We start from the raw sequence: 27,779 nt of genomic DNA on the forward strand, positions 1-27,779 counted from the left end.
CCTACATTTCAACATTTCAGCTTACGTTTACCTGGCTCAGATTTTAAATAGCCATGCGAAACTGGCCCTCGAACTGAACTTCACCTGTGAGGTAAATAGTTTCACGAGAGAGTCTCACAATAACCTAAACCTACATTTTAACATTTATCAAAGGTTTACACGGCTCGGATTTTAAATAGCCATGCGAAACTGGTCCCGATGAACTGACTGCACGTGTGGGGTAAGTAGGACATATGTCCACTCCATATCTCATTGCTTCTCTCCCCAGTCCCCTTCTCACTTCTTTTAACGTCCGCTCGAGACGCTTAAGTCAGTTCTGAAATAAACGTCACTCACCAAGTATTTCGAAAGATAAGTGGAAACATAGACAATGGAAGGAATTTGTCAGCATCGTTTTATTGGACATACGTGTTTGTCACTGTTACAGATAGCTTTAACTAAGTGAAAGTGATTGCTATTTTAACAATTAACTGTACTTGCAGCAAACTAGCATCGTTTACGCTCAAATTTTAGAGAAAAGCTGAAAGCCACAGGGTGGTAGGTAGAGAGGTGACCTTTAACCAGAAAGTAATTTTTGTCCTCACAGGGAAAGAAAAGAAGGACAAAGATTATTATAAATTGTGTATTGATTGTTCTGCTCAGTAAACCTGCCATTGCGTTGCTTTTGCAACAGTATTTTAACCATCAGCTGCGACTATCCTGCAAATTCTCCCTACAATCTTTTTAGCCTTTACTGCTGCCGTTATCTTACCGTTTTGAGCCCATTCTCCGTAGATATAAGACAAGCAAATCAACAGAGAGTTAAACACCGAAGCCCAAGGTGAACGTAAGACGCCGTGCGCATAATGGTTGAGAGGGACTGAGAGATCACGTGACCATTTGATGGCAGCCTTTAAGCAAGGTGTCGTACACTGCTGTCGTTACGAGTCAACGTGGCAGGCTTTTTTGAAAAAAAAAAAAAAGAGAGAGTGAGAGAGAGAGTACACAAATAGAAAAATATGAGTCTTTGGAGTTTTCCTTTTTAACTGGCGAGAGACGCTGGAGTGATTAATCTCTGGTTCACTCTTGAAAGTGATTTAAATGAAATTTCCTTTATCATCATTACACCCTTAAGTAAACAGGTAATGAGATTTTAACTTTACAAAGAAATGCGTATGAGAGCGAGAAGGATCACAGATCCGTTCCTAGTCGCAAAGGGTTAACAGGAGTTCGAACTGATTTTCCGTCACCAACTCCACCTACACCACCCGGTGCAATCACAGTCATCAGTTGTCATCATTATCATCATCATCATCATCATCATCATCATTTCGGACACCACAGGGATTTTCTTCGGGGTAGTCATCCAACAGTTCTTCGTGGACACAACACATGTCTGTCGCCATCGCGGCACTCTCTGTGTATTTTGTCATTAGATCGTGACTGAAAGTTTGGATGAGGTAGTTGAATTTAAAGGTGATGTCCGGAACCGAGTGAGCACAGATTTGCGGAGGGTGTTGCACCTGCTTTGAATAACAGCTCAGAAAGTTATTTACACCGTCACAAAGGTTCTCCGCCTCATCTGCACAAGCTTTCACGTCTCGTTCTGGATCTTCTTCTGTGTCGTCAACTAAGTTCGGATAACATTTACTATGTATTATTTTAGCACATTCTGTCTCTTTACCTTGCGCAGGCACTGAAATGACCAGAAAATACATTAAAATTAAGTCTACAAAAGAGAGAAATTTTCAGTCCAAAGAATCGACTAACGTGATCTTGTTCTTATTGCTCTCCAATTCAGATCATTCGATGGTTCTTTTGGAAAGTTCCAATTTAATAAATCGACTTCAATTGTCCATTATTCGTAACCTTATTGATCTTAGAAGTGACGTCAACAATGACCAATAGTACATTGAAACCACGAGGCATAGAATGTAGGTTTGGCTATTGACATAAATTTCAACAGAAATAACTTGACAAATGAAAGAGAGGTTCTGACTGAAAAGAAGCAAATTAAAGTTCATGTCACCTTCCATTCTGCATACGCCTCTGCCTTTGTATTGTGCTCTGCTTTCTAAACAAAAGGGAAATTTAAATTTGGTCAACAAGTGATCTAATGGCCTACGGTCACTACGCTGTGTTATCAGGCTTGACACTTTCTTCTTACAACAGTGCCAGTTAACTGCTTAAAATGTTTAACAAAACGCTAGGGGGTGTGGTGGGGGGGAGGGACGCAAACGATGCACCGACATCTCTCACAGGAGGAGAAGAACTTCTGAATCTGACCTAACAAGGGTATTATCAGGGGAATAGCTACCCAGGAATCGGCGTTGGTGGACTGGGCGCGACTTCATGTAACCTGGCCACCGTAAAGCCGTTTTCTTTAGTTTACATTAACAACTCAGTTGATAAAACCCAATTATCTTGATATACATATCTAAAGTAGTCAAGTAGGACATTTGTAGGTATCCATTGCATCGTTAGTTTCCCGTGATATGATGCAGTCCAATCCTAGGTACTGTAATTTTCACCTCTTTCAAATGGTCACCCTTTAATGAGTCCCAAGGGCCTTTTTGTATTGTTTTCCACCTGTACTGAACGGTCACTTGACGTGACCACTCAAATAAAACCAAGAGTTATCTTTCAAATAAAAGTTAATCCATGTTTATCTCCCAAAATCAATGTTACTAGTATTTTTGAGCGAGTTTTTGTAATTCAAGTGGTTAATCATGGAAAAACATGGCATTCATTATGGTTTTTTTTTTTATAATACTCGTACTCTGTGTACTCATGTAACCTGGCCACCGTAAAGCTGTTATCTCTACCTGTACTGAACGGTCACTTGACGTGACCACTCAAATAAAACTAAGAGTTATCTTTCAAATAAAAGTTAATCCATGTTTATCTCCCAAAATCAATGTTACTAGTATTTTTGAGCGAGTTTTTGTAATTTAAGTCAATCATGGAAAACATGATTGACTTAAATTAAATTTAAGTCAATCATGGGAAAAACATGGCATTTATTATGTTTTTTTTATAATACTCGTACTCTGTGGAAGCTGTATCAAGCGGTCAACTTGTACTAAGCGGTCACCCCGTTATTCCCTGTTTAATTTGGGTTCGATTGTAATTCAGTTACCATAGCGATCTGTCAGTTCCTTCATCTTAGCCATTTGTTTATCGGTATAGTCGGTACATATGCCCAGATGTTCGCCGATACACACGTATTGAAGAACAACAAACGTCCACTCATCCAACACTTCGCTGCGACAGGTGGTGTGCTTCTTGTTGAATTCTATGTTCTCGGAGAACGCACACTTCAGCAATCTCTGCCGGAGGTAAAACAATCATCGTCATATGGCTAACTTGGAGCTTAAAGGGTTGCTATGGAAAAGGCTCCACGGGAAATTTCCTTTGGTAAGAATTAACGTTTCTGTAAGATAATGGTATAGCGACTGCGAAGGGTTCAGTGTCGGGGTGGAGCCTCTATCGAGTGCAGCTGCTCTGGGTAGTAAGATCTACCGATTAAGAGCATGTGCAGCAGGGGAGATAGTGAGTCAATTGTGTGTTGCATCCAATCATCATATCCTCGTCCACAGTTAAGTGCGTTTTCGTCTATCAACCACACCAAATCGTCTGAAAACGCTTATGGCAGCGATATTACGTGAAGCATTTTCAAAATATTCTGTTTTCACTTGTCCACAGAAGAAACGTGGCCTCTTAAAAAACCGACGACTTTTCAAGACACTCTGCTTTTGGGACAGTTATCGAAGGGCTCTATGTTCATAAGCGTTTACAGGCGTTTAAGTGTGGATGATGGACAAAGACACTTCAAAAAGTTTGCCTTTTCGAACGAGAACGCGTTAGTTTGCATGAGGCCTTTGAAAACCTAAAGAACCGCCCGAAATTTTTATCGGGTTAGTACCAATCGCGTGGAGAATATCTTATCATGAAAGATAACTGCACGCAGATACGGCTCTGTTGTTCCCAGTTTTCTGAGTTTCACGTTGGCGAAATATAAGGAGAATAAAAACTGTAAACTTCCAGTTGGCCACAGATTGGTGGGGAGTTTTTGTGACATGAGACTCGTCCGGAAAATAGAGAATGGATCCCTAGGGTGAAAAAAAAATTGGAAGATAAATAGCGAGAGACTGGCGATAAGGAAAGCTTTGGTTTCAAGATGGCTGCCCAACAGACAACGGCCCAGTAAATTGACTGATCAAAGCGAACGTGGTTACTCAGAGATAAGATGATACTGTATAGGATTAATCTTACCAACATTCCTTTACAATACAGTTGTTGTGGATGACGATCCTGGTAGCGAAGGAAACAGAATTTGATCTGGCTGTTGCATTTTTTCATGGCTACTTGTGCATCCTGTTTAGCTTCATGCGATGAACAGTACGTAACAGCAGTTACAGTTTGGGTGAGGAACACGATGGATAAAGTAACAGTAAGAAGGACAACCGGTGACAAATAAGTCATGTTTTCCTGGAAAGCAAAAATGGAGGAACATACTCTAATGTTATAAATATGCTGCTTTTTGAAAAACTCAGTGAACCTCGTCGCGCATAAGATGATGAATGTCACACGGTTGGCCTCAAGAGAGAGGAGGTATTATCTTTATGGTAATGATCCACGTGTTATGCAAAAATTTTCTGGGCATGTAAAATTAGTAAAATGCCTAAGGCTCACGTAAAAACTTCACTTTTGGTGTCTTTTTCAGTCCTTCCATGTTACTTTCCGTCTCGGCGGCCCCTGAGTCACTGATGATCACCTTTTTTTAAGCTATGTTTAACGTTGCGTGGAACTCTTTGAGAGAGGCGAGTGTCATAGATCCTTTTTATTAATTTTTCCCCTAAAATTTTTTTCGGTGAGCAGTTTTAGTGACCTTAGACTTTCCCAGAAAATTGCGAATGGATCATCAACCTGTCTGAGTCATTTAAGATCTACAGCTCTAAATGCCTTAAGGATCTGCATTTTGACAGCTGAGGTAGTTTTTTATTTCATACTGCTTTCTTATTGGCAGTACAACACAAAGTCAAAAATTACAAAACCGGCTTCTAAAGAGCTTCAGAAGCGACCTAAGTATCACCAAATTGACAGCTTCCTGTCATTCGCTCTGACGAAGGGTTAACTTTCGAAACGTCAGCTTTAGAAATTCTTTACGGTGGCTAATTTACATTATTATACATTGTAGTCACCAAAATGATCTGTCTTCTCATTGGCTAAACGCCTACAGTTAATTCTGGGAAGCAGCGCAACCTACAGATTATTCACTAGTCTGTACCTACAGATCAGTGAATAATCTGTAGGTTGCGCGCGCAATGCATTATTTCCGGTGTAGCACTAATGTCAAGTTCAAGGACAGCGAAATAAGAATGGCTTCTCGATTCGCTTCATCGACCCAGCGAGAAATTGAGAAATTACTTGAATATAAAGATTCGGAAAGTACTAAAAGAATGTATAATAAAACAATTATTAGATGAGGTTTTTGTGATATCCGGAATAATCAAGGTCTCGGTTGGTGATATCAGCGTCAGCATTCGGCTTCGGCTGATAACACTTACCTCGACCTTGATTATTCCGGATATCACAAAAACCTCATCCAATAATTGTTTATTATCAACTCAGTTGAAAAACCAAATTATCTTAGAAACGAAACAAGCAAGCACAAACAAAGGGTCGAATGGTTCTCCTCACAAACTGGAGTTATCATACGACATGATTTGTTCATTTTCAACCATTCCCTTAAAAGTTCAAATTCAAACACTATCCATAGAGACTGGGTGACCTGTGGTCCAATCAGCAATAACCACTCTGAAAACGTAAGTGCCGGTCGCTAGTCAGTGTTCGAGTGCGCTTCTTATTACTCAGAAACAATCCATCTGTTAAGCCTGGGGCTTCGTTTATAATAAGTTGGTTTTTTTTTTGCCAGACTTACAACTCCTGGTATTCTCAGTTACGGTAATTTTCATCAGTTGGTGGACTCTGTTACATTTTCCTATTTTTGTGAGGAAAAATTGATTTATACAGAAAATTTATTCAAAAAGACTTGTACTGACACTGCCATCCGCCAGATAAACGGAAATAGCTTTTTTAAAAGAAAATTCACTTAAGGCCCTACACTGTGAAAAAATCGAGAAAAAAAAAAAAGAATTAACAAAAAAACACAAAAGGAGAAACGAACGAAAAGGCTTGCCTTTCTCACCAATTCCATCAAACCGATTTTAATCGTTAAAATGGCCATTTGATGTAAACCTCTGTGACAGAGTGAACTTTCGCGATGGCTGCCCACTCAAGGAACTTAACTGTAGGAAACTACAGGTCTACCAGAATTAAATCAAATTAAAATGTAAATGTTTTTATTGTAAAAACGATCAGTCATCATTTTGACAAAAAGATTTATCAAGAAAGACCTTTAGCATTTGTCATTGTGTTATGTAAGGTTGATAAAAGGGCCAAAATTATAAACATTCCACGCAGTATTTCACAAGTTTTCATTTCGCATTTAAATGTTAATTTCAAGCTGTACTTGTTACCTTTTCCTAGCAATTGGTGTTTTTTCTTTTCTATTCTATTCTTTTTAAACAACGGGAAGTTAAAATCCACTTACTAATAAGCATGTTAATTGTCAAATTATGGCGTACGCCGTCCTCTATCAGCATATGTACCATCATAATGTTGTGTGTTATACGGATGTTTCGTCGCCTACATGACTCAACGGTTTGTGGAAAATTCGAAATTGTGCTTATACAAGGAGAATATCCTTGTTTTATCAACTACCAAAAGTCAGTCTCTCTCTTAAACTACTAAGTTAGAGACTATCCACCTCCTAGATGTATTTTGAAATTTCCAGTTGTGAGGTTTACGCAGTCCTCTCTCAAAAAAGATGACTTTTTGTATGGTTCGCTTTTCAAGCAAAGCTAGGACGGAAGTAAAGACTGGGCTGAGCCGATTTGTTTTTGGAACACAGCTCTGAAGATGTGAATAGAACTAAGAGCTAGCATGACTTAAATAAAAAGAAAAACTATCACAAATCGCAAGCCAAAAATCACATAAGGTACGCGGCAATCTGATGAATGCTAGATTTTACCTTTCGTGAGATATCTGTCTGCATTTACACGGCGTTTAGATCGCGGTACCAAATCTTCGAAGTTCTCACCACTAATCTCAGAAATTAAATGAAGGCCTGCATAAAAACAATTATCGTCGCTATGTCCGGAAATATGTTAAATGAAAAGGCGGAAATCTTAACAAATAATTGTTTAGAGTCCCAGTCAAGCCAAGTTATTGTTTCATTTTTGGTTGCAAGGATTTTTTGTCTCGGGAAGTGACTGTTGCAATTAAGGTCAACACAATTTGTGACAAGTTTTTTCAGCTGGCTTAAAGGAAGAGATTCAAGTTTTTTAGACAAAAAGAACAGCAGTTACTCGATACTTTTTTAATTCCAACCACAAGATTTCTAGCCTGCTGTTACTTCAATTTAGTTTGTAATATCATTCTAAACTGAACTGATAAAGAATATTGGATAGAGAAATAAGAGGACATGGTTCTCGTTGTCAAGGAAAAATTACTAACTGTTATTACGTATCATAAATTAGTTCTCAGTTTTAAATCGTTACCTCTGAGAAGAGAGGAAAAAAAATAAGAAAAAAATCAAATCTACTCAGTATAATTTTGTTATTCTTTATGCAAGTCTTTTTGAGTGAGCTTCCGGCTATGAAAGAAGAGTATCTCAAGTGAAGACAGATGATATAATACTAATGTTGTTTTTACAAATCTCTCTCCAAGTAAATATAATTTCGCACTAATGAAAAGAGTTCAAGTTAGTTCAGTATATTTGGTAACCCAAACTTTCACTTAACTGGTGTAGCCACAGAATAGCAGGCATCCATTGGGGGTGGAAGGGGGGGGGGGGGGGGAGCTAAAAGACAATTCGATTGCTACTAAGAAAAGAACTTGGTAGACCACGCCATCGTTTTTGCTTTCAGACGGGTAATCATGTAAATGTTCTTTCCATTTTCGACACGAATCGGTCAGATAGGGAACTAGAATAAAGAACTGGCAATGTTTAGTGAGGAAAACAACAATTTAAGTCGTTTTTAGGGTACAGTTGCATGGATAAAACAAATTAAGTCTACAAAGAAAAATTTCAACATATAATGCATGGTTTTGAAAATGGCGGCATTCCTGGTACATGCACACAATATCTTATGGGTGACCAGGAACCTTCGAATGATCCTAGGGTTAACTTTTACGTCAAAGTACTATAATGTATTGTAAATTAACCTCGAATAAAGAAAGATGTTATCCATTTCGTCACAAGTATGAGACAACGGCCTTATCCGAGTCTGCCACAACCAATCGAGCCCCAAAATGTTCAGGTTTTCTATCACTGAGTTATGGAGACCCTTAGGGAGTGAGTTAGTTACAAGGTTAATGTGTGATATGCACCATGCATACTGCTAGAATTAACAGTGTCGATAGCTTCGCGTGAGCTAATAGAAAAGCAAAGATGACGTTATCCTGATAAAGAAAGATATTATTCCATTTGCTACGACTTGGAATGAATCGCGTCTGATTTTCAGTAAGTTTATCTCAGGTTGCGAGGAAAGATTTTGATAGACAAATGAAAATAATTGAAAGGTGTTACATTCTTTTCAATTCCATCTTAATTAATTTTGATCGAACCGGGATTCATTCTGTCAGGTAAACCTAAAACTGAGCCCAAGTGAATGTGATATTATTACCGCAGGATATGAATCATTATTTGCACGAGATCCAACTCTTGCAATTGGAGACTGCCAATTTTCTAACCTAAGAAAAACCGATCATTCTGACTGAGGCAGATTTGCTAAGAATGATCTTTAACTTAACGTTTCAAAAGGCTGTTTGTGTGAGCTTGATAAAAGTGCCACAAGTGCCCTCGCAGTGTTTCCACAAAGTTTCATTTGAAAATTGAATGTTTCTTTAACCTGGAGTTGTCACCGTTTGCACGAAATTTGGTGTTTTTTGTCCCGAGTTGGTGTTAACGTATTTCGCCTTTATTATAAGTGAATGATGAGCTCGTTGAAGCGAGCACAGTCCAGGTCATTTGAAGCATCTACATCCTTATTTGGCTTTGGTTTATACCGACCGATATTCAACCGCTCAAACGACTCAACTGTTGTAGAATTCAAATGGTAATTCTAGCAGATATATCCCTACTTATTGCATCGCATAAAGGTCTCCACTCTTTTGGATTCATTTCTGAAAAGTTCAACCTGAAAGTTTCTTCGACGTTCTTTCGAAAAGGAGGGTTCGTTTACTGTTTAAGCAAGGTTGGCAGGGAGTTTGAAATAACCCTTTTTTTTTATACAGCTTGGATGATGGCGGAAGCGTAGCTAAGAGCTAGCATAGCTTAAATCTGAAATAAAAAAATTCCTAATTCAACATATTCTTAAACCTAAACTCATTATTTCGTATCCCAGAGTTTGATTTATACAAAATTTTACCTTTCGTGAGATATTCGCTCCTATCCACTTACAGTGCAAGCCTCGTTATCAAATAGTCGAAGTTGTTATAACCAATCTTGAATGAAAGCTTCGTACACCTTAATCCTATGAAAAACAGCAATTAACGTTGCTATGCTCGGAAATATTTTCAGTGAGAGATATATATTTTTAACGAATAATTGTCCAGGGTCCCAGCGAAGCCAGGTTATTGATACATGTTTCAGGTATGCGGGGATTCTGTGTCTTAGAGAGTTTTTTTTTTTTTTCGCAGGGTCAACACCATTTGTGACAAGTTTTATCAGCTGACTCAAGGGTAGAGATTCATTTATTCATGCAAAACAAAAACCAGTGCTTTGATCTCTTGCAGGTTAAATCGCAATATTTCTACCATGCTGTTACTTCAATTCAGTGTTATAAGTTTAAAGAACCGATCAAGTATATTGGGGCCGATCATTGGGTGACATGATCTCGTTGCCACGGAAAATTACTAGTATCGCACGTCAAAAATTAGCTCACAGTTTTAATTGTTAAATCTTAAAAAAATATATTTTAAGAAATAATAACTTACGTGCCTTCTTCCCAAACAAATGCCTCAATACAACTTTTCGATTCTTTAACCAAGTCTTGCTAAGTCAGTTACCGGCTCCGGAAGAAGGGTTTCTCGAGTGACGACGGATGACAGAATACTAATGTTGTTTTTACAAATCTCTCCCAAAGTAAATATAATTCCTCTAGATAATAAAAGGAGCTTGAATGAAAACATCACTGTTAATTAAAAAATTTTGACAACCCAAGTCCCGCCCCCCAAATTGGAAATGGCCATTTGAAATTTTCACTTGTGACCAACGAATACCTTCTCGATTCCTTAAGATCACTTTAAGAAGTGACCGGTGGGGAGCGCATAAATGACAAGATCAAGTAAGGGGGTTATATTTCTGATGTAAACAATAACTCCTTCAACAGGAAGAACATTTCGATTTACAAGATTTGCCGACATGCAGGGACACCAAAACAGCTTTGCGCCAATTACTGCATTTCAAATAATAACTTGGAAATTTCATAATTTGACAAACAAATTTGAAAATTTAATATATTTTATTAGATGTGTGTGTCTTGTCAAGAGCTACACTGATATCTACAAGGTGCTAAATCACACAGTGAGCAATTTTCGAATTAACAAGAAACAAAATCAACGTAATTTAATACGCGCAGTTTGTGAAGGTTGAGTTTGAATCGATCAAAGAAAGGAAACACTCGTAGGAACCAGTTAGCATACCAGCTGTAAAACTTCAATAACATTAATCAAATCATAAAATAATTTAAGAGTGTTCTTTTCCTTTTATAATCACAAAAATACCCGGTAAATCCTGAAAGACGACTGTAAAAAGATTAAGCTTGGAAGAGATGGCTTCAAAGCGGATTTTCTGTCGTAAATTTGAAAGTGTTTTCATTCAGTGTCATGTTATGCAATAATGCCTGGGAAATACACTTTTTTGCCTTTCGTGAGATATCTGCCCGTAATGACTCGGCATGTATGTTACGATATCAAGTTATTAGTATGCATTTAAAATACACAAAAAGCAATTATCGTTTGTTATCTCTAGATCTATTTCTGGTACAAGGTATGCTTGTCTTTTGTGCCGGACAAGGTTGTTCGTCTTTTGGGAGAATTTCTTGATCCGAATTCCCGCCGTGACCACAGGGAATTGTTGCTATACGTTCAACCCCTGTTAGGGGTCTTCAAAGTTTCCTTCTCAGTGTAAGGATGCAAAATACTTTTCGAGCGGCATGCTGATGTACCATTCGAAGGCAGAGTACAATAAATAACAGCATTCATCGCTGTTATGAAGCAAAAATCACATAGCAGCAAGTAATTTAATACTTGCTAACTATAATTGAAGCTTTCCGAACATGTATCACATGACTTTTTAACCTAAGTGATGCGAACTAAGACCACCAGTACTAGATAAACTATCAATTTCGGAACAGTTGAACAATGCATTTGTTGGAGGAAGCACGTCAGATCGCTCTGACACTAGATTCACGATTCAGGTTTTGAATCATTGTGTCATACATGTTTCACTCAGCTTGGAGTTTAGGTTTGTTGTTGGGAGGGATAACGCACGAGGAACAAAAAGTAGCGTGGGCGGACGCTGTTTTCCTCATGTGATCAGGAAAGTATACGAAATCTTAAATAATTGTTTTCGTTCTAGCAGCTTGAGTTTTGGATTACTTAAGCAGTTCGTGTTTGATAAGCAATTTCATACGACAAAGATTTAATAGAACAATATAAAATCATTTCTAATTACATGAATGCTATTGAAGATACAATGTGCCATTACAACAAAAAGCTACAAAATAAAGTATTCAAAAAGATGGAGGAACCTGCGATCCAAAACTGGGACTGTATAACAGGTGTCACTATCACAACTAGACAAAACTTCACAAAGTTTGGAAGTCAGTGCAAAGAAATGGCTGCAAAGAGTGCAAGTTAGTGCAATGAATTGGCTGTTGCTTTTAATTAAGGTTCATCTGACGATAAGGACTTAGTTTTTCAAAGGGCAGCAAGGCCATCCAACGGATACATCGCTATCCAGCAGATAAGAGCCAACAAAAACATACTGTACTGTTCACCGAAGGGAGATTTATTCCATGGATAGCGTTATATACCCTTCAACCAAACGGGGCCTGCTGTCTAAACAACCATTTAACATGGTCGGTAAACAACAGAGTATAAATAAAATTCCACGACTTTCTAGAGAACTTAAAATCTCTCCTTAATTACGTTATCAGTTTTTCTTTAAATGGTATCAATAGTGCATGATGCTCTACTAGCTGCTTGAGGTGTTGATTTTACTTGCCGTGGTGGTAGAGTTAGTAATCCTCATCGTCTTTATTATCATCCTCGCCATCGCCGTGTCTTTGTCATCATCCATCCAATCACGAGAAATTGTCAAATTCTTTCATCACAAGTATTTGACAATTTTTCATTGTATATATTATAACTCGTGAACTCGTGCGGGCGGGAATCCCTCTGCGATAGAGGGCCAGACAGCTAACATCTTGACTTTGAGCGATGCTCGACGAGTTCACCGGAAATTTACGACAAGTATCTGATCAATCTCTTAGCCGAGACGAAACGTAACCAGCCTCGAAATGTTTTGCACAGATAAATTTGTAAAACAGTACTTTTCACCAATCGTGAGAACATTATCACAGGCTGTCTCCTGTACACTCCTGCAAACCATTCAAGACCATTGGGAGGATTGATTTGTTTGTTTGTTTGTTTGTTTGTTTTTCTCACCAGACCATGCAACACTAAAACCGTTCACACCACAGCGTACTGTTCATATAAAAGCTCCCGGATCTTGTAGTAGTCGTCACACACAGCTCCTTCGAGGCCCACGCGGCCAGTCTCGTTCTGAGAAAGATCACAAAATAAAGACACGAGGCATGAAAATTCATTGTATTGAGGAAGAGATACAAGCTGCCAAGGCTGACTGATTACTGATCCAGTTGTGCGGAGAGGGTAACACTCATGAAATTACAAACAAGATGACGCCTTCAAAACGTTTCAACGGCGAGTTTGAACTTGAAAAGACATAAAACTGATCTTTAGCTCACCCTTCTTACAGCTACAACATTGTTGCAAATAAGAACGCCGCCAGCAAATTCTGCTTGAATACCGGCTTTGTTCAACACTTGCTTGAAATCTGACAAGCGAGGCTCGTTTATGTACACAGACGTGTGTCCCGTGATCTGTGGAGAGATGACACCGCAAGGTTTCAAATTTTCCACACGGGAAGGGGTGGGGAGCTTGGGGGATATTGTCTATTTGGAATATTTATTGTTTTTTCATTTCATTAAAGGCAACATTGCTATAAACATTCGTTAAGGAAGACACCGGCTAACGAAATAAGAAAAAAAATCAGGAGCGAAAATGGCGAGAAACCTCAACAGATGATCGACTTGTATGAATCACATTCATTTCCTTTTGACTGATAAACATGTCGGGTTAATACCACTCAGATAGGATTTGAATTGTTGAAGATTGTCTACTCAAGGTTCGTGTAGGAACAATATCACGTGCATTTTCGAAGTACTCGCCACAGAAGACAAGCGCTCAGCCAATTAGGATCAAGTTACTATTCTCTTCAGACCATCAAAATATTCTGCGCCAATCGGCATTTAGCAATTTGTTCCGTATGTGAAATGAAAATAACATAAAAACTTATCTTCTTTTTTGACACCATTTGAGCAAGAACTCAATAAGGTTGTGTTAAAAAACCTACCGAAGATGTCGGTAGTTGCTCCAACACTGGGACTGTATCTGCTGGCTCCTCCTTTCCACTCTGATCAGTTTCCATTTTTTCGTGACCTTCGTCCTCGTCACGCAACTCTCCGTCTTCCAAAACCAGCCCCATGTGCGACTCGGACGCGTTCATATGTAGCTGTCCATCCACCCAGGCAAGTTCTGCATCACGCGCGCAGGAAAACTGTAACGAACTCACCAGGGCGTCACGCAATTTCACCTATGGGTCAACCGAATAAAATATTGATTCTTAAAATTATTTGAACGCGTCATATGCGCGTGAGAGGACTGTAACGGAGTACACGTTTGTCGCATGTCACTCATGTTTGCTTTCAGTAGCTTTCGGGTGAATAGAAACCCACTGAGGTTTCGTCTGTAACTTGGGTCGAGTTCATACAAGCAAGTTTTTTCCCCTTAATTGCCACTTTTTTTTTTGACAGGAAGACCAGTAAAGAAAAAAAAAAGGTTTTTGATGTGACAAGGAAACTTGTCATGGAAATTGTCCAAGGGAAACTCCACTCCAAAGATTCTTCTCTGACACTGTTTTGACAAGTGTTTCTTTGCGAAGAAAAGGTCGTGCACAATGCCATGTCCCCACATACATACATACATACATAGGCTGGTTGACCACTCCCCATGGGGGCTTTTCAGGGCCAATTCCCACCCATCCCAGCCCAGGGGAGGACATCCACGACACAGTGATCTCGTGCGTGGGAAATTAACGTCTCCTACCCCTAACCCTGCAGGAGACGGGGCCTACGGTTTATTCGTTCTTATCCGAGAACACTAGAATATCTATCCATTTCTTGATTATAGAAGGTAGCAATTTCTCCTCACTTATTTTAAGACCATGAGTATAGGTCCGGCCGGGGCTCGAACCCTCGACCTCCCGCACAACACAATCCGGCGCTCTAACCGATTTAGCTAACCGGGAGGGGGTTAGCACGCATGACGAACAGAGCAACGTCGACAGCGGTCTGATTTCTAGATAACATAATTCCATGTTCCTCTAGAAAAACTTAATTAAGCAGTAGGTAAAGATGTCTACTTGCATATTTCCTTTGGAAATTAGAATGATAAGAGACTTCTGGCACAGACTACGAGACAACAGCAACAAGCTTCTTCCTGGTCACTCACTTGGTAAATATATCTTTCTCCCGTGGAGTCCACAGTGTCACCACATCGCGGAGTAAAAACCTGGTTCACTTGAATGCTGCTGTTCTGCCGACAGTATTCCGCCAAGTGTTCTGTAGCTTCTGCAACACCGTGCACGAGAATCTGCAAAAAAAGGAAAAACATGTCAAAACAAAAAAAAATCGATGAAAAGGCCAATAATGCCTTGAACTTATCCAGCTTTACGTAGAATCAAGCGACTAGGACGCCCCTTGAATGGGATGCTGGACCATTGTAGTGTCAATCGATTACTGGATGAAGTTCCAATGTGGATGAGGCAACAAAGATCGTCAGGTGAAGAACAAAAGGTTATCGTTACTGCCGCTTTCCCGACATTCCATATTTCTGACTTTATTACGAATGGCAGAGGGCGAAAACATTAAACTGCAGGAGAGGGGAGGGGAGGAGAGGAAATGGGAAACATTAGGAGATGCAGACAGTTGCCTCAAAAGTTTCCAACTGGATTTTAGATAAAATAGACTTACAAGATTCCTTGGATTCACAAGGGAAAGAATTCTCTTGATGGACTCTCCATCTGACCTGCCCTCGAAGTCGATATATACCATGGAACATCTGAAAAGAGACAGGTTCATTGGAATGAATAAAGTGGTACAACCAAATGACCAAAAACATTAGTAATAGTAATCAAAGTTTAATGTCTACGTGGGGCATGGTTACTCATATTGCCCGAGCCAGAGGCTCATGTATGTAACGCAAGACAACATCCCACCCATCCCACCCCAGGGGAGGACATCTATCACACAGTAATCTCGTGCGTGGGAAATTAACGTTTCCTACCCCTAACCCTGCAGGAGACAGGACCTCCATTTATTCGTCCTTATCCGAGAAGACTAGAATATCTAAACCATTTCTTGATGTAATAGAAAGGCAGCATATTCTTCTCAATTATTTTAAGACCTTGAGTGTTGGTCCGGCCGGGGCTCGAACCCTCACCTCCCCGCATATCAGTCCAGCGCTCTATCCATTGAGCTAACCGGAAGGCGGTTAATTCAAACGTGTTAGCTAACAAAGTGGTTTATCGATTTAATTAAGAAAAACAAATATGTTGGACTACAAATTGAAAGCACGAAACAAATATTCTCTCCAGTCTTTCAATGGGTTTACTCGAAAATTCCTCGCGAACACCAAACAACTTCCTAACGGGTCTAGAACATAAGAAAACGAGTTCTACCCAAAGTGCAGTAAATGGTTTGAACCCGGGGGTAACATGTGAAAGTGTAGTGTGATCGTGCGGGTGAGTGTAGTCCTGAGAAGGACTGTTGTCGGTAGCCGTTGAAAGTAGTTAGTGTTGTAGGTTAGGAATTGCGCAGTGTCTCAGTCAAAATTGTGGTTCGTAAATTGTGTTCAGTCAGTCTTGTTGCGAGGTTTCTGCCAGTCTCACCAATGTAGGAGGCTAACCTACAGCACTAACTACTTTCAACGACTGACTCTTATAAATAAAAGATGTTGTTGTTGTTGTTGTTGTTGTTGAAAGTTGTTTTACTAACTTAGAACAGACTCCCATAAACAGGTGTCAACTTCTACCGGCTCCATACAAACGACTCATTCACGACATCAACATTACAAACGAACCGAACAGAACGACCTAACCTTACCGATGGATCGAAACAGACCTATCACGATCGACTTACGCCTCTTGAGTCTTCCAGCCAATAACATCACGGCAAAACTGACCAATCATTTTACACGAACTGTACTAAGAACATTCTACTGACAACAACTATTCACTTGACTCTGATGATGACTTCCGCACAGGTTGTCGAAACGTCAGTCACTACCACCGACAACAGTCCTTCTCAGGACTACACTCACCCGGACGATCACACTACCTTTCACATCTATCCAAAGTGTGCCACAAACAGATAGGGGGTTTGCATTCTAAGACCACCCAAATTTTGGTGATTTAATGTTGTGGTTTGCAAAGGACGGCTAAGAAATGTACAACTTTTAAAACGCACGTGCAAGGCTATTGTTCTGCCCATTATATCTATTGTTTTGTCTCGTCTGTTGCTTAAGGTCCATTGCATCGAATTGCAACACCTCCGCTGCAGTGATTTCCCCAAACAGAAGTTGCTTCCCCATATTGTAATATGTTGAATTATCTTTCGAATACACGATATTTAACTAATAGTTTCATCTCACCTAATGTTTAACTGCCTTTTTTCCACAACACACTTTGTTGGCACTTTTGACATTTCACCTAAAAGACAAACCAGTGAGCTACATTTCTTGGAATCTTTGATGCATCAGCCCATCACAAATATAATAGCTACAAGAAATAGCGATTGATTCAAGTTTTAAGGCCAACATGCTTTATAATAGGAATTTTCATAAATACACTGTATACCCTGTCCAGCACTAGCACCGTAACTTACCCTGCCCAGCAATAGCTTCCGTGTCTAAAGTCTCCTTTTTGCTCTGCTCCTGTTAGTTAGAATCAAACCGCTAAAAATCGTTCGAAATGTCTAATTATTTTGAAGAATTTGCTGGGAAGGGATCAAACTTTCTTCAAATTAGAGATCAGATCGAAAAAGTGAAAGACGATGTTTTTCAGATTTTAACTCGAACGTACGCTTCAAATCAAAGGGCTGAACGGGAATCAAATCAATACATCAGCACTTGAAATAAGTCAAAGAATATCCGGGTAACTAACTCGTTCATCTAGTTTGATCAAGTCTAGGCTGCATCAAGCTCTCCACCTGGGAATCGCCGCGGGATGGGTTTCAATGTCTCGCGTCTTATCTATCTATTTCTCTCTGCTTGGGTGTCCCTTCCCAAAATTGCGAACTTGCTCGAAGGCCATACAAACGCCAGAATAAAGTAGAAAAACACAATTTTTTGAAGAAGAATATGGCTGAAGAACGGTTTAATACCTACGAAATGCACTGGCGACAGAGATTCTTTTAGGAGCGAAACTCGAGTTGTGGAGACGCTTTTTTTTTCATTATAGGGGGGGTGGGGAGAAGTCCTATTAGACAAGAAAGAAACAGCTTTCTTGGAGGAATGTGGAGTGAGAAAGATACAGGCTCAAACATTAACATTTATCAGAAACACGCTGTTCCTCTTCCCACCAAAGAATAACTTTTCTTACCACTTTGGCCTTTTCTTCTTCTGCTGCTGCCAGTTCTTTGATCATAAAATCCTCAGGCCTGTTTGATTAACACAACGAAAAACGGTCACAAAAAGATAAGCAACTTCACGCAACGAGACTTTCCTAACGCTTGGCCATGTTGAACGCTTACAAACAAAAACGGTCTTAGCCTTAAAAAACAACTCTAAAGTAAATTTGGTCACAGGAAAAATCTGCACTTAAAAAAAAAAAAATTCTAAACAGCATTCCCCAGTAAGATTTTCCAGCTTCCCAGTCGGCACCGTACTTCATGAAGCACCCCAAAAAAGTATATCTCAATACGAAAAGCGAATACATGCACAACTAATTGAATTAAACTTATTTCATTCTATTCGCAAGCGATGCAAATAGACGGTACATAACTTAGCATTGGCAATGAGACGCAGCAGAAGATGTAGGCTTAGAAAAGTTGAAAAGATTTGTTAGAATTGAAATATATAGAGGAATTTCAATTTTGCAGAAACGCAGCAAGGAACGTTCGAGTGTTGACTCACTTGATAAACTCTCCATAATCATCCCATTTGATTTTCTCTTCGTGACAGGGGAACATAGGATAAGATCTTGCTTGTTTGAAGAAGCTGCTCTTGCGGCCCCCCTAAATAAAGAGAAAAAGATGTAGAGCCGTAGCGATAGGTTTATACCCATGTATCAGCAAAATTCAATCACTAAAAGGTACATGTACACGAGACGAACAGCTGCAGGAATTTATCTCGAACACTGAAGCCTGAGGCGACCAAGAGTGTTGGGATACTTGTCTATCACAGGTCCCACAGGTTTTCCCCCTTTGGGTATTTTGTCTGTTTTACCAGAAAATCACTGGCACCTATTCATATCATTGAGAGGAGAGAGAGGCCATTAGAGACAAAAACGTCCTCGACCAGCGCTGAAACACCACATTCATTAGCTCCAGGTACTAGCACTGTATATGTTGAACCAACATATCCCTTTTTACTTGGTTTAACAATAGTCATTGCATGACTACGGTGTATGCTCCGCTAGTAGGCAATACGAGACAAATCCTGTGTTTTGATCGGGAATGATTTCTTGCATTGATGCAGCAAAGAGAAAAGAAATTTTGCAGCTGCAAACTTGAGAAAAATAGAGTCATAAGTGTACTCGTCTAAAAGGAACTGGAATACTTGACTTAAGTTATTTATTCTTTGTTGAAATTGTTTTGCCACATAACATATCCTTTTTGGGCCACCTTGAGTAAGTTTGGAGTTTCGCAAATTTCTAGCTTTGCGATTTTTTATGGACCTCAAATATTTAACGGTCCCTAAAAACGCAAAAAGGACGAGGCATAAACGATGCAAAACTATTTTCTCCACTGTGTTTGTAATATTTTCTTACTTTTTCGTCAGTCATCATGAGATCATGCCTCACACCTCCATCCAAGTCTTCATCGCTGTCGCTGTCACTCTCTTCTGCTGTAACACGATGACTGAAGATGATGGACAACACGACAGTTTTTAACAATTCTAACGTAACACAGAATTCCTTCTTTGGGTGATGAATTAACTGTTAAAAACGCAGGTGAAACGGTAACTTAACAACACGGCTTCATTTGTTCAATTACCTTCTATCCACCGCATCAGATGTGGGTTTGTTCTTCTCTTTCTCCTTTTCTTTTTCCATATATCTCTCTAACTCTTCTCCTTCCAGTTTAACTCTTGATTTCACCTGGACACAAGGGAAATAACTATCCCCGTAAAAATCTTTCACTCTTGAAGACTCATTTGTTACGGTAATCAAACTGATTCCTTTGGTGTTATATCGAGTGATTGCCCCTTAGGCCTTTAGCTGACATATTTACCTATTCTATTAATAATAATAATAATAATAATAATAATAATAATAAAGCATTTATATAGCGCTAAGCTCAACTAGTTCTCCGTAGCGCTTTACAAAGTTATAGACTAATTAACATAGCAATTAAATTATAAAAAATCGTAAATTAAAAAGCGTCTTTGAACAAGTATGTTTTAAGGTTCTTCTTGAAAATTGCAACAGATTCAGATGTTTTCAGGGAATATGGTAAATCGTTCCAAAGCTTGGGACCGGCAATGGAGAAGGCACGGTCACCACAGTTCTTTCGAAATGTTCTTGGAACCATCAGGAGCATTTGTGATGAGGAACGCAGTACACGAGAGCCATAATTCCTTTGATGCAACAGTTCAGCAATACAAGTTTAACTTTTTGCTTGATAACGAAGTCATATTTTGAGGAAAAGTTGTGGGTTAAAGGATTTATGATTCACTTCCTGCTAAATTATAATAATAATAATAATAATAATAATAATAATAATAATAATAATAATAATAGTAGTTATGATAATAACAACAATGACGATGGCGATGACAATGATAACGATAATGACAACGTTAACATAAATAATAGTTATAGTAATAACTATAATAAAACACGCACACACAACAAAATAATAAAAATGTGATTTTTGTCTCGAAACGTAATCAGACAACTTTCCCCGTGAACGTAAGAATAGAAGCCATTCAATTCTTAACTTGAATCCGATGTTCTCGGTTTCATCAACAGTGTAACTTAAAATGTTCTTTGACTGATGATAAATATTTCTTATTTTACAATAAATCTATGTACCTCTATATCGATGATCTTCTGCTGTAAGTTGTCAATCAAAGTACGAGCCAGTGCGCCAGGCGAAGCTCGACTAGTAAACACGACTGTATTTTTCGGGTTCTCAGCCCATTTGACGAAGAGTTCTCGTGAGAACCCACACGTCAAATCTGCTACGGATGCTAAAACAACCCTTGGTTCAGGGATTTTGTCCAAGTCTGACATATAGTGACACAACGTGCAGTACCTACAATGAAAGTACAAGTGATATGTTAACAAAAGGCGAGTGAAACAACGTTGTTAAAGGTGCAATTTTTTCCGTAGCTTTTTTCTCAAACCGCATGTAACACTTTGCTGTCGTTTTACAATGTACAATAACAAAATATGATGTTTAATGCATATCATTTACCAACTCCCTGCCACGCAAAAACGATCATATCATCATGCATTAGTGAAAAATCTTGAGGTCTATAATGAATGATGACGAACGAGGAAACAGGGTTTCCTTTCAACCCAACTCATGGGGCAGGCTATGTAATAAACTTCGCTCCGACGAAGGGCTAACGCTCGAAACGTCTGCTTTTGCAATGGTTACGGTGACCAATTTACCATTTCAACTTTGTTGATATATCCAAATTATTTCGTTACCCCCACCGACGCAGCCCCAAACAGTTTCTTTCGAAACTATCAGCCTTTATTAATTTGTAATAAACTGCTACCTCAGACTTACACTAATGGCGACTGAATGCCACAATTCAATGGTAAAATAAATTTGCGTTTAAGTACCAAAATCAGAGGAACTATCCTTTTTTGAACCCTAGCTCCATATGAAAGGAAAAATTCTGACTAATCCTCTATGTAAACTCACTTTCTAGGGGATTGGACTCTGACAAGGTGTTTGGGAAATTGAGATTCTTTTGAACCCATTTACATCTATAGAGGAGAGCAGAGATTTTCACACTTATACAAGGACTGCTTCTGACTGGCTTAATTCAGACCTTGCTGTGAAATGCTTGCCTACTCATTTGATACAAACCTAAAGTGGTAAGGGTTCATCCTTCCAACTTCAAATGATTTCATGACTTTATCACTCATCCATTCCACCTGAAGGGAAAGAGAACATTGTTTTGGTTCTACTGTCCTGTACATACTACTGATTTAGAGGAAATCGACCACATCCATGAAATTATGTTAAAATGTTAAAAGTATCATAATTTGGCCATGACATTCTAAGAAAAAAAAGGTACATACAGTTGATGCCCAAGAACTCAAACCTTCAAGGGAAATTGTAAAAGGTTCAAGTTGTTGGGAGTTTGAGTAACAAAGGGTAAAATAACAGTGGATATATGACGGAAAACCAGAGGAAATAAAATTTGGTTCGAGTTAGTGTGAGGTTCAAGTTGGCAAGAGTTCAAGTTATCTGAAGTCAACTGAACTAAAAATACTCACTTGTGACTTGGCAAACTCCACAACATTGTAGCTGACATTATTCAACATTGCAAGAGAGTAGGCTGATAAACCTGAATCAGAGTTTCGCCATAACTGATCCTATAAAGCAAAAAAGGAAACACCATTGAGAAGCTGCAGTTATCCTTACCCAGAATCCATAGTAAGCCCCCCTCACTCATTAGCCTCTCTTTTCCTGGACCTTTTATCTACATTGTATGCTACAACCATAAGCTGGTCTGCCTCTGAATTGTAGTTAGGTAAGGTTTCAGTACAATTCAAATGACTTATACCTGGGCACAATTCTGGTGTCCAGTTCACAGTTTCAGAAATGACAAGTGAAAAAAGAAATCTTCAAGTACACTGTAAATGTCTTGCTGAGAAGACATATAAATTATGTACCATGGTATTAACAACTTACCAATATATGACCATGAAAGTGATCTTTTCGATAGTGAACACTACTCGAGCAGTGGTGAAAATAAGGCCTGTGCTCTAACAACTGAGCTAGAGTAGTATTCATTACTACAAAGATTGTTTTCATAATCATTTCTTAATCCACAGTTCAAAAATATGATTTTCATATATTCACAGTCAAATTACCAATAATAAAGGCTGATAGTTTCGAATGACACTGGTTGGGGCTGCGTCGATGGGAGTAACGAAATAATTTGGATATATCAACAAAGTTGAAATGGTAAATTGGCCACCGTAACCATTACAAAAGCTGACGTTTCGAGTGTTAGCCCTTCGTTAGAGCGAATAGAGGAATTGTGGGTTGTGTGTGCTTTTAAAGGCAGAAAATGGAGCTACATTATTGATGGGAACATGGCAACGAGAAAAACAAGAATAAATTAGTGGAATGAAAATTACTTGAAAATTACATATTGTCAAATTACCAATAGTTGAGATAGTTCCAACACTCTTCCAGCAGTATCCACAACAATGAGTACATTACCATCTCTCCTTGCTGTAGTCAAAATCTCATCTTTGATAAGCAAAGAAAAAATATGAAGGTTAACATGAAGTAATACAACGTATATAAGCGACAGTATTGTTAGTCTGTGTCCTCTAATTCATTGCAAATGCAAAGGTAAAGGCCAGATTTAACCTTTTCATCATAGATTTACCTAGTATGTTTCTCCATAATTCCAAATATACATGGGTCTAAAGTTTTAATGTGTAACTCTTTGGTATCTGCGAGACAATGTATTTCCTTTCATAAATGTACAATGTACATGGATATTCATAGTGATTGTACCATTGATGGGCAAATATAAATGAAAGCAAAAAGTAACAATTTTTCAACCGTTTCAGAATTCCATCTAACTTTTTGTTTTTCGTTTTGCTATTTCTTACTCATAAGCTTGGTGTCCCTCTCTCGTCTTCTGGCTTGCACATTAAGTGCATTGTAGCTGTCTGTAATAAGCAAAGATGGTCGGCTGAGGGTCTCCAGCACTGCTCCATTCAGATGTCTGGTAAGCAACAGGCCAAAATCAGTTACCATGGCTCAAATTTTCTGATAATCTGGAGACCACAACTTAAAGGTCAGGTGTTGTGGAGCCATTTATTCAAGGCAGTTAGCAGCATTTCAGGATGAAAGTTTACAGTTGAATTTAATTTTGATATTTTTATATGAAAAGGAAATTTCATGGCTAATTAACTCACTCAGCCAAAACTGAAAAAAGCTCAAGATAAGCGAAGAATTACCAGCTACAAATCTTGGGTAAATTTAATCATATTTAGAGTCATACAGCCTGGGAGCTTAAGCAGCCAGCTATTACTGAAACTTTTCCTTGACCAACACCAATCACATAAAGTGGTGCATACTATTTACATACTGTGCTCCTTGTCTGGTTGGACTTGCCAACCTTAATGTGTGATTCAGGGGTGAGGAGAAATTAGATCCTAGTCACTCATAGCAGTTAAAGGGCTAGAGAACTTTGTCCTAGATCCACGAACATGATCTGATCAAATGCATGTTCAAATGGTGTATTTTTCCTTTACTATGATTAGCTTTCTTACCCACATTTGTGCACCTTTCAGAAATAAATAAATAATCTACTTTAGGGTTGATTAAGAAACTCGGCAAGGTTATTACCAGAGAAAGGAATAAATATCACATACAACTCCCATACTCAGACCTTATTAACAACCCACAATAATATTTTAACACTTCACACTCTAAAGTCAGCATGCACATTCTCCATACTGTTCTCCAACAAGGAGAATTTGGTTAACAATCAAAAGCTTCTTCAGTTGGTAATCATTTGTTTTATTCTTGTGACACTAATATGTGAACATTTCGAAACACATTTGATAATAATTATTATTAAAAACTGGATCATTGTATAATGCAATTCAAGACTTTTTATTGGCTTAGCCATTATGGTATATGAGCCAATATACCATAATCTACAAATATGGTAAGCGTACGCGTCAGCTTAAAATCAAAAGGGAGCTAAAAAATCCTGTTTCTTCTTACAAAATAATAGTTTCTTGGGCGCGTTTTTAATAAAACAATTATTCCACTCGCGCTTGTTGGATATGAGATGATTATAGCCAACTCGGTGCTACGCGCCTTGTTGGCTATCTATCATCTCATATCCAACGCGTGCTCGTGGAATAATTGTTAATTAGAGGAATAAAACTATGACGTTTCGAAGTCATCTTGACCCATTATCAAGTAGGGGTGTTAGTTGTAGTTTCGAGATAAAATAAGAAAAAAAAAAGGTGATAGAGTACATTAGAATAATAAGTGTTTCATTGTCATTGGTGTTTGACATGTTTGACATGTGTCTGACACGTCAAACACTAATGACAATGAAACACTTATTATTCTAATGTACTCTATCACCTTTGTTTGTATTTAATCTTGAAACTGCAACTAACACCCCTACTTGATTATGTAGTCAAGACGACTTCGAAATGTTGTAGTTTTATTCTTCTAATTAACAATTATTCCATGAATTTGTGTTGGATATGAGATGATAGATAGCCAACGAGGCGCGAAGCGCTGAGTTGGCTATAATCATCTCATATCCAACAAGCACGAGTGGAATACTTGTTTTATTAAAAAAAACGCCCCCTATATATCAAACAAATCCTCTCGACTTATTTTGTAAGAAGAAACCGGATGTTACAATGTACAGATATTAGATTATGGTATATTGGCTCATATACCATACTGGCTAAGCCAATAAAAAGTCTTGAATTGCATTATCCTATGATCCAGTTTTTAATGATATTTACTATAACATAACAAAAGTAAAGCGTGCACTCTGATTGGTCAATTTAGCGTCCCTATTTACCCATGGGTGTACACTGCTGATGTGAGCAAATGCAAAGACTATTTTTCCGCACGTGCTTGTTTTTCTGGTCACGTAAGATTTGTTAAATAAAATGGACCTCTTTAGCTACAATGTATCAATGTTATGTTATAAAACAAATGGTAAACACCACAGCATACACTATTGAGTTATGGATGCATATGGGAGGTTTGCTAAGCACTCAAGAAGCTAGAGTCGCTCTCGGCTATCACCTCACGCGACTATTATGCTTCTTTCGTGCTTAGCAACCTCCCACATGCATCCATAACTCAATAGTGTGCTCTGTGGTGTTTACCATTTGTTAATTACCCTAATATGTAATTCAGGAATGATGCTGTAAGGAGAATTTAGATCCTCGTCACTCTCACATGGCATATTTGTAAATCTAGTGATAGTCGCAGATTGGAGAGAGTTCAAGAAAGAGGCCTAAGGGCTGTATTCAAAGATAAATGCTCCACCTATGAACGTTTGCTGCAGAAAGCTAATTTACCTTTGCTAATAAACACATGCTTACAGGATATATGCATTTTAATGTACAAAGTTAAACACAACCTTAGCCCTTTGAATGTTTGTGATATATTTCAGAAACACAACGCTTCCCATAATTTAAGACAGGCCCACTTTTCCATTCCTAGATACAACACAATAACTTACAGCAAACATTCACTACGCTATTTAGGACCTAAATTATGGAGTAAACTGACAACTTACGACAGATCAGCCACAACATTAGCTAGTTTCAAAAACCGCATACATAAGCGTGACCTCAGCTCCCTATTAGATGATGGCTGCAGGGGCTGTGCTCTATGTACTTCTTAATTCATTTAATTTTTTTTTTCATACATGATATGTACTTCTTAATTCATTTAATTTTTTTTTTCATACATGATATTACCTACTTAAGAATTTTATTCTTAAGTAGGTAATATTCTTTGTAAATAATTTTTATCCATTAATTTTTATTTGTGTCCCCACATTAGTATGGGATATCTCCCAAACTAGAGGGTTCTTTGACACGTTAATAAAGTTTCTATCTATCTATCTATCGACCGACCGACTGACCGACCGACTGACCTACCTACCTACCAACCTACCTACCTACCTATCTATCCTCGTCACTCTCAGGGATCAAAGGGTTAACAAAGTTTGTCCCAGATTCACCAACATGATCTGAATAGATAAACCATTAGCAAGCAACCCATGACATTCTCTGTCTTGCAAATCACACATGACCCGTGCCACCACTGTCACTAACCTTTCTTTCTTGTGATTGTAGTCTACAGCATAGATAACGTCCTCTTCACCATCCTTTACAATTTTCCACATGGTTCCACCAATCATGTGACCAGCAGCATAAGGTGTTATGGTCAAACCATGGCCTTTACCTGAGAATATTTTCAAAGAATAATGGAACTTAATGCTTAGTACTCTGGGAATGTGAAGTAACAAAATTCAGCTCTCTCAAGTACAGGTTTGTCTTTGTAGGATCTGAGCCTTTCCAGGAGAAAATTGAATTTTTACTGATTTCTCTATAAGGAAAGAGATTTTTGGGCAAGCAACAATCCTTCCCTATTTCCCACTCACATAGACACTGTCACACATGAATAAAATAAATATGTATTATAAAGGTTCTTTGAAAATAAAATACTATATAATTGTTTTGAAGTGAACTTTCTCAATTTGTATGCCCCTTGCCTTTCACTCAAATATTTCTATGCTCTTAAATTTCAGCAAATAGTTTGTAATGAAGATATAATATTAAACATTTGCTTCATGAATTGTTAAATAGAAAAATCCAATGTTTTAGTTGTTTCAGTGACTTCATACAATTATTTTAATTCAATAATATCAATGGAAATTTAAAGAAAACCAATAAAAGTGATCACTAGGTGCTTATTGGCAAAAAGTCTCCTCTCACCTTTTAAACTGACATTTTGAGAATATTTAAGTTGAATGATTTTATCAAAGGCAGCATCTACATCATCCAGGCTGAATACATCAAATTCTTCATAGTTTTGGTGAGACTAAAAGACACAATGTTCAGCAATTTCTCATCAATCATTCAAATAGTAAAGATCAAATCTCAAAAAAAATTATTACAGTTAGATACTGTTTCCTCTAGAAAATAATAATAATAAGTTGTTAAATTGTCTTGGGAACCACAAGAAGTCACTGTAGAAGGCCTCAGTGCTTAACATAGTTGGATAGAACCATGAAAAGTAGGAATAAAATCATAATGGTAGAAGAATTTTGTAGCGAGTGTCAAGCTGGACTACTTCAATTTGCTTTACCAAGCTCTA

At 38.3% G+C, this 27,779-nt stretch overlaps 2 protein-coding genes across 6 annotated transcripts in view; both read right to left on the minus strand.

Moving 5' to 3' along the window:
* Positions 1–377: 377 nt before the first annotated feature.
* Positions 378–10,175, minus strand: LOC111337360 (uncharacterized). Of its 5 annotated transcripts, none has more exons than XM_088751796.1 (6): positions 10,045–10,175; positions 9,509–9,581; positions 4,255–4,470; positions 3,119–3,308; positions 2,009–2,053; positions 378–1,675 (listed from the first exon to the last, which is right to left on the minus strand). In XM_088751796.1, the coding sequence occupies exons 3-6, from the start codon at positions 4,462–4,464 to the stop codon at positions 1,266–1,268; spliced, it is 855 nt and encodes a 284-aa protein (XP_088607922.1). In that variant the 5' UTR covers positions 4,465–4,470; positions 9,509–9,581; positions 10,045–10,175; the 3' UTR covers positions 378–1,265. The 5 variants fall into 5 exon arrangements, with proteins under 5 accessions (XP_088607922.1, XP_022799376.2, XP_088607921.1 ...); XM_022943641.2 differs by having other exon boundaries at positions 9,477–9,581; XM_088751795.1 differs by having other exon boundaries at positions 9,477–9,581; positions 10,049–10,170.
* Positions 10,176–11,735: 1,560 nt separating this feature from the next.
* Positions 11,736–27,779, minus strand: part of LOC111337382 (cleavage and polyadenylation specificity factor subunit 2) — an 18,002-nt gene continuing 1,958 nt past the window's right edge. The window contains exons 3-20 of the mRNA XM_022943665.2: positions 27,398–27,503; positions 26,735–26,864; positions 23,510–23,625; positions 23,050–23,138; positions 22,154–22,252; positions 21,741–21,808; positions 20,729–20,951; positions 19,689–19,792; positions 19,463–19,553; positions 18,607–18,707; positions 18,074–18,131; positions 17,358–17,406; positions 17,125–17,182; positions 15,447–15,534; positions 14,926–15,066; positions 13,769–14,008; positions 13,101–13,235; positions 11,736–12,897 (exon numbers count right to left, since the gene is read on the minus strand). Coding sequence (XP_022799400.1) covers positions 12,805–12,897; positions 13,101–13,235; positions 13,769–14,008; positions 14,926–15,066; positions 15,447–15,534; positions 17,125–17,182; positions 17,358–17,406; positions 18,074–18,131; positions 18,607–18,707; positions 19,463–19,553; positions 19,689–19,792; positions 20,729–20,951; positions 21,741–21,808; positions 22,154–22,252; positions 23,050–23,138; positions 23,510–23,625; positions 26,735–26,864; positions 27,398–27,503 — 1,989 coding nt within the window. The 3' untranslated portion in view covers positions 11,736–12,804. The remainder of the gene's footprint in view (positions 12,898–13,100; positions 13,236–13,768; positions 14,009–14,925; positions 15,067–15,446; positions 15,535–17,124; positions 17,183–17,357; positions 17,407–18,073; positions 18,132–18,606; positions 18,708–19,462; positions 19,554–19,688; positions 19,793–20,728; positions 20,952–21,740; positions 21,809–22,153; positions 22,253–23,049; positions 23,139–23,509; positions 23,626–26,734; positions 26,865–27,397; positions 27,504–27,779) is intronic.

Source organism: Stylophora pistillata, chromosome 3 (assembly GCF_964205215.1).
Source record: "Stylophora pistillata chromosome 3, jaStyPist1.2, whole genome shotgun sequence".
NCBI lineage: Eukaryota > Metazoa > Cnidaria > Anthozoa > Scleractinia > Pocilloporidae > Stylophora > Stylophora pistillata.

Excerpts from the sequence above, each read along its gene's own strand:
- LOC111337360 (XM_022943642.2), bottom strand. The coding sequence starts at position 7,099 with ATGCAGACAGATATCTCACGAAAG. Across the intron at positions 2,054-3,118 it reads GGAACTGACAGATCGCTATG|AAAGCAGAGCACAATACAAA; the intron begins GTAACTGAATTA and ends CCTTTTGTTTAG. Across the intron at positions 1,676-2,008 it reads AGGCGTATGCAGAATGGAAG|TGCCTGCGCAAGGTAAAGAG; the intron begins GTGACATGAACT and ends TGGTCATTTCAG.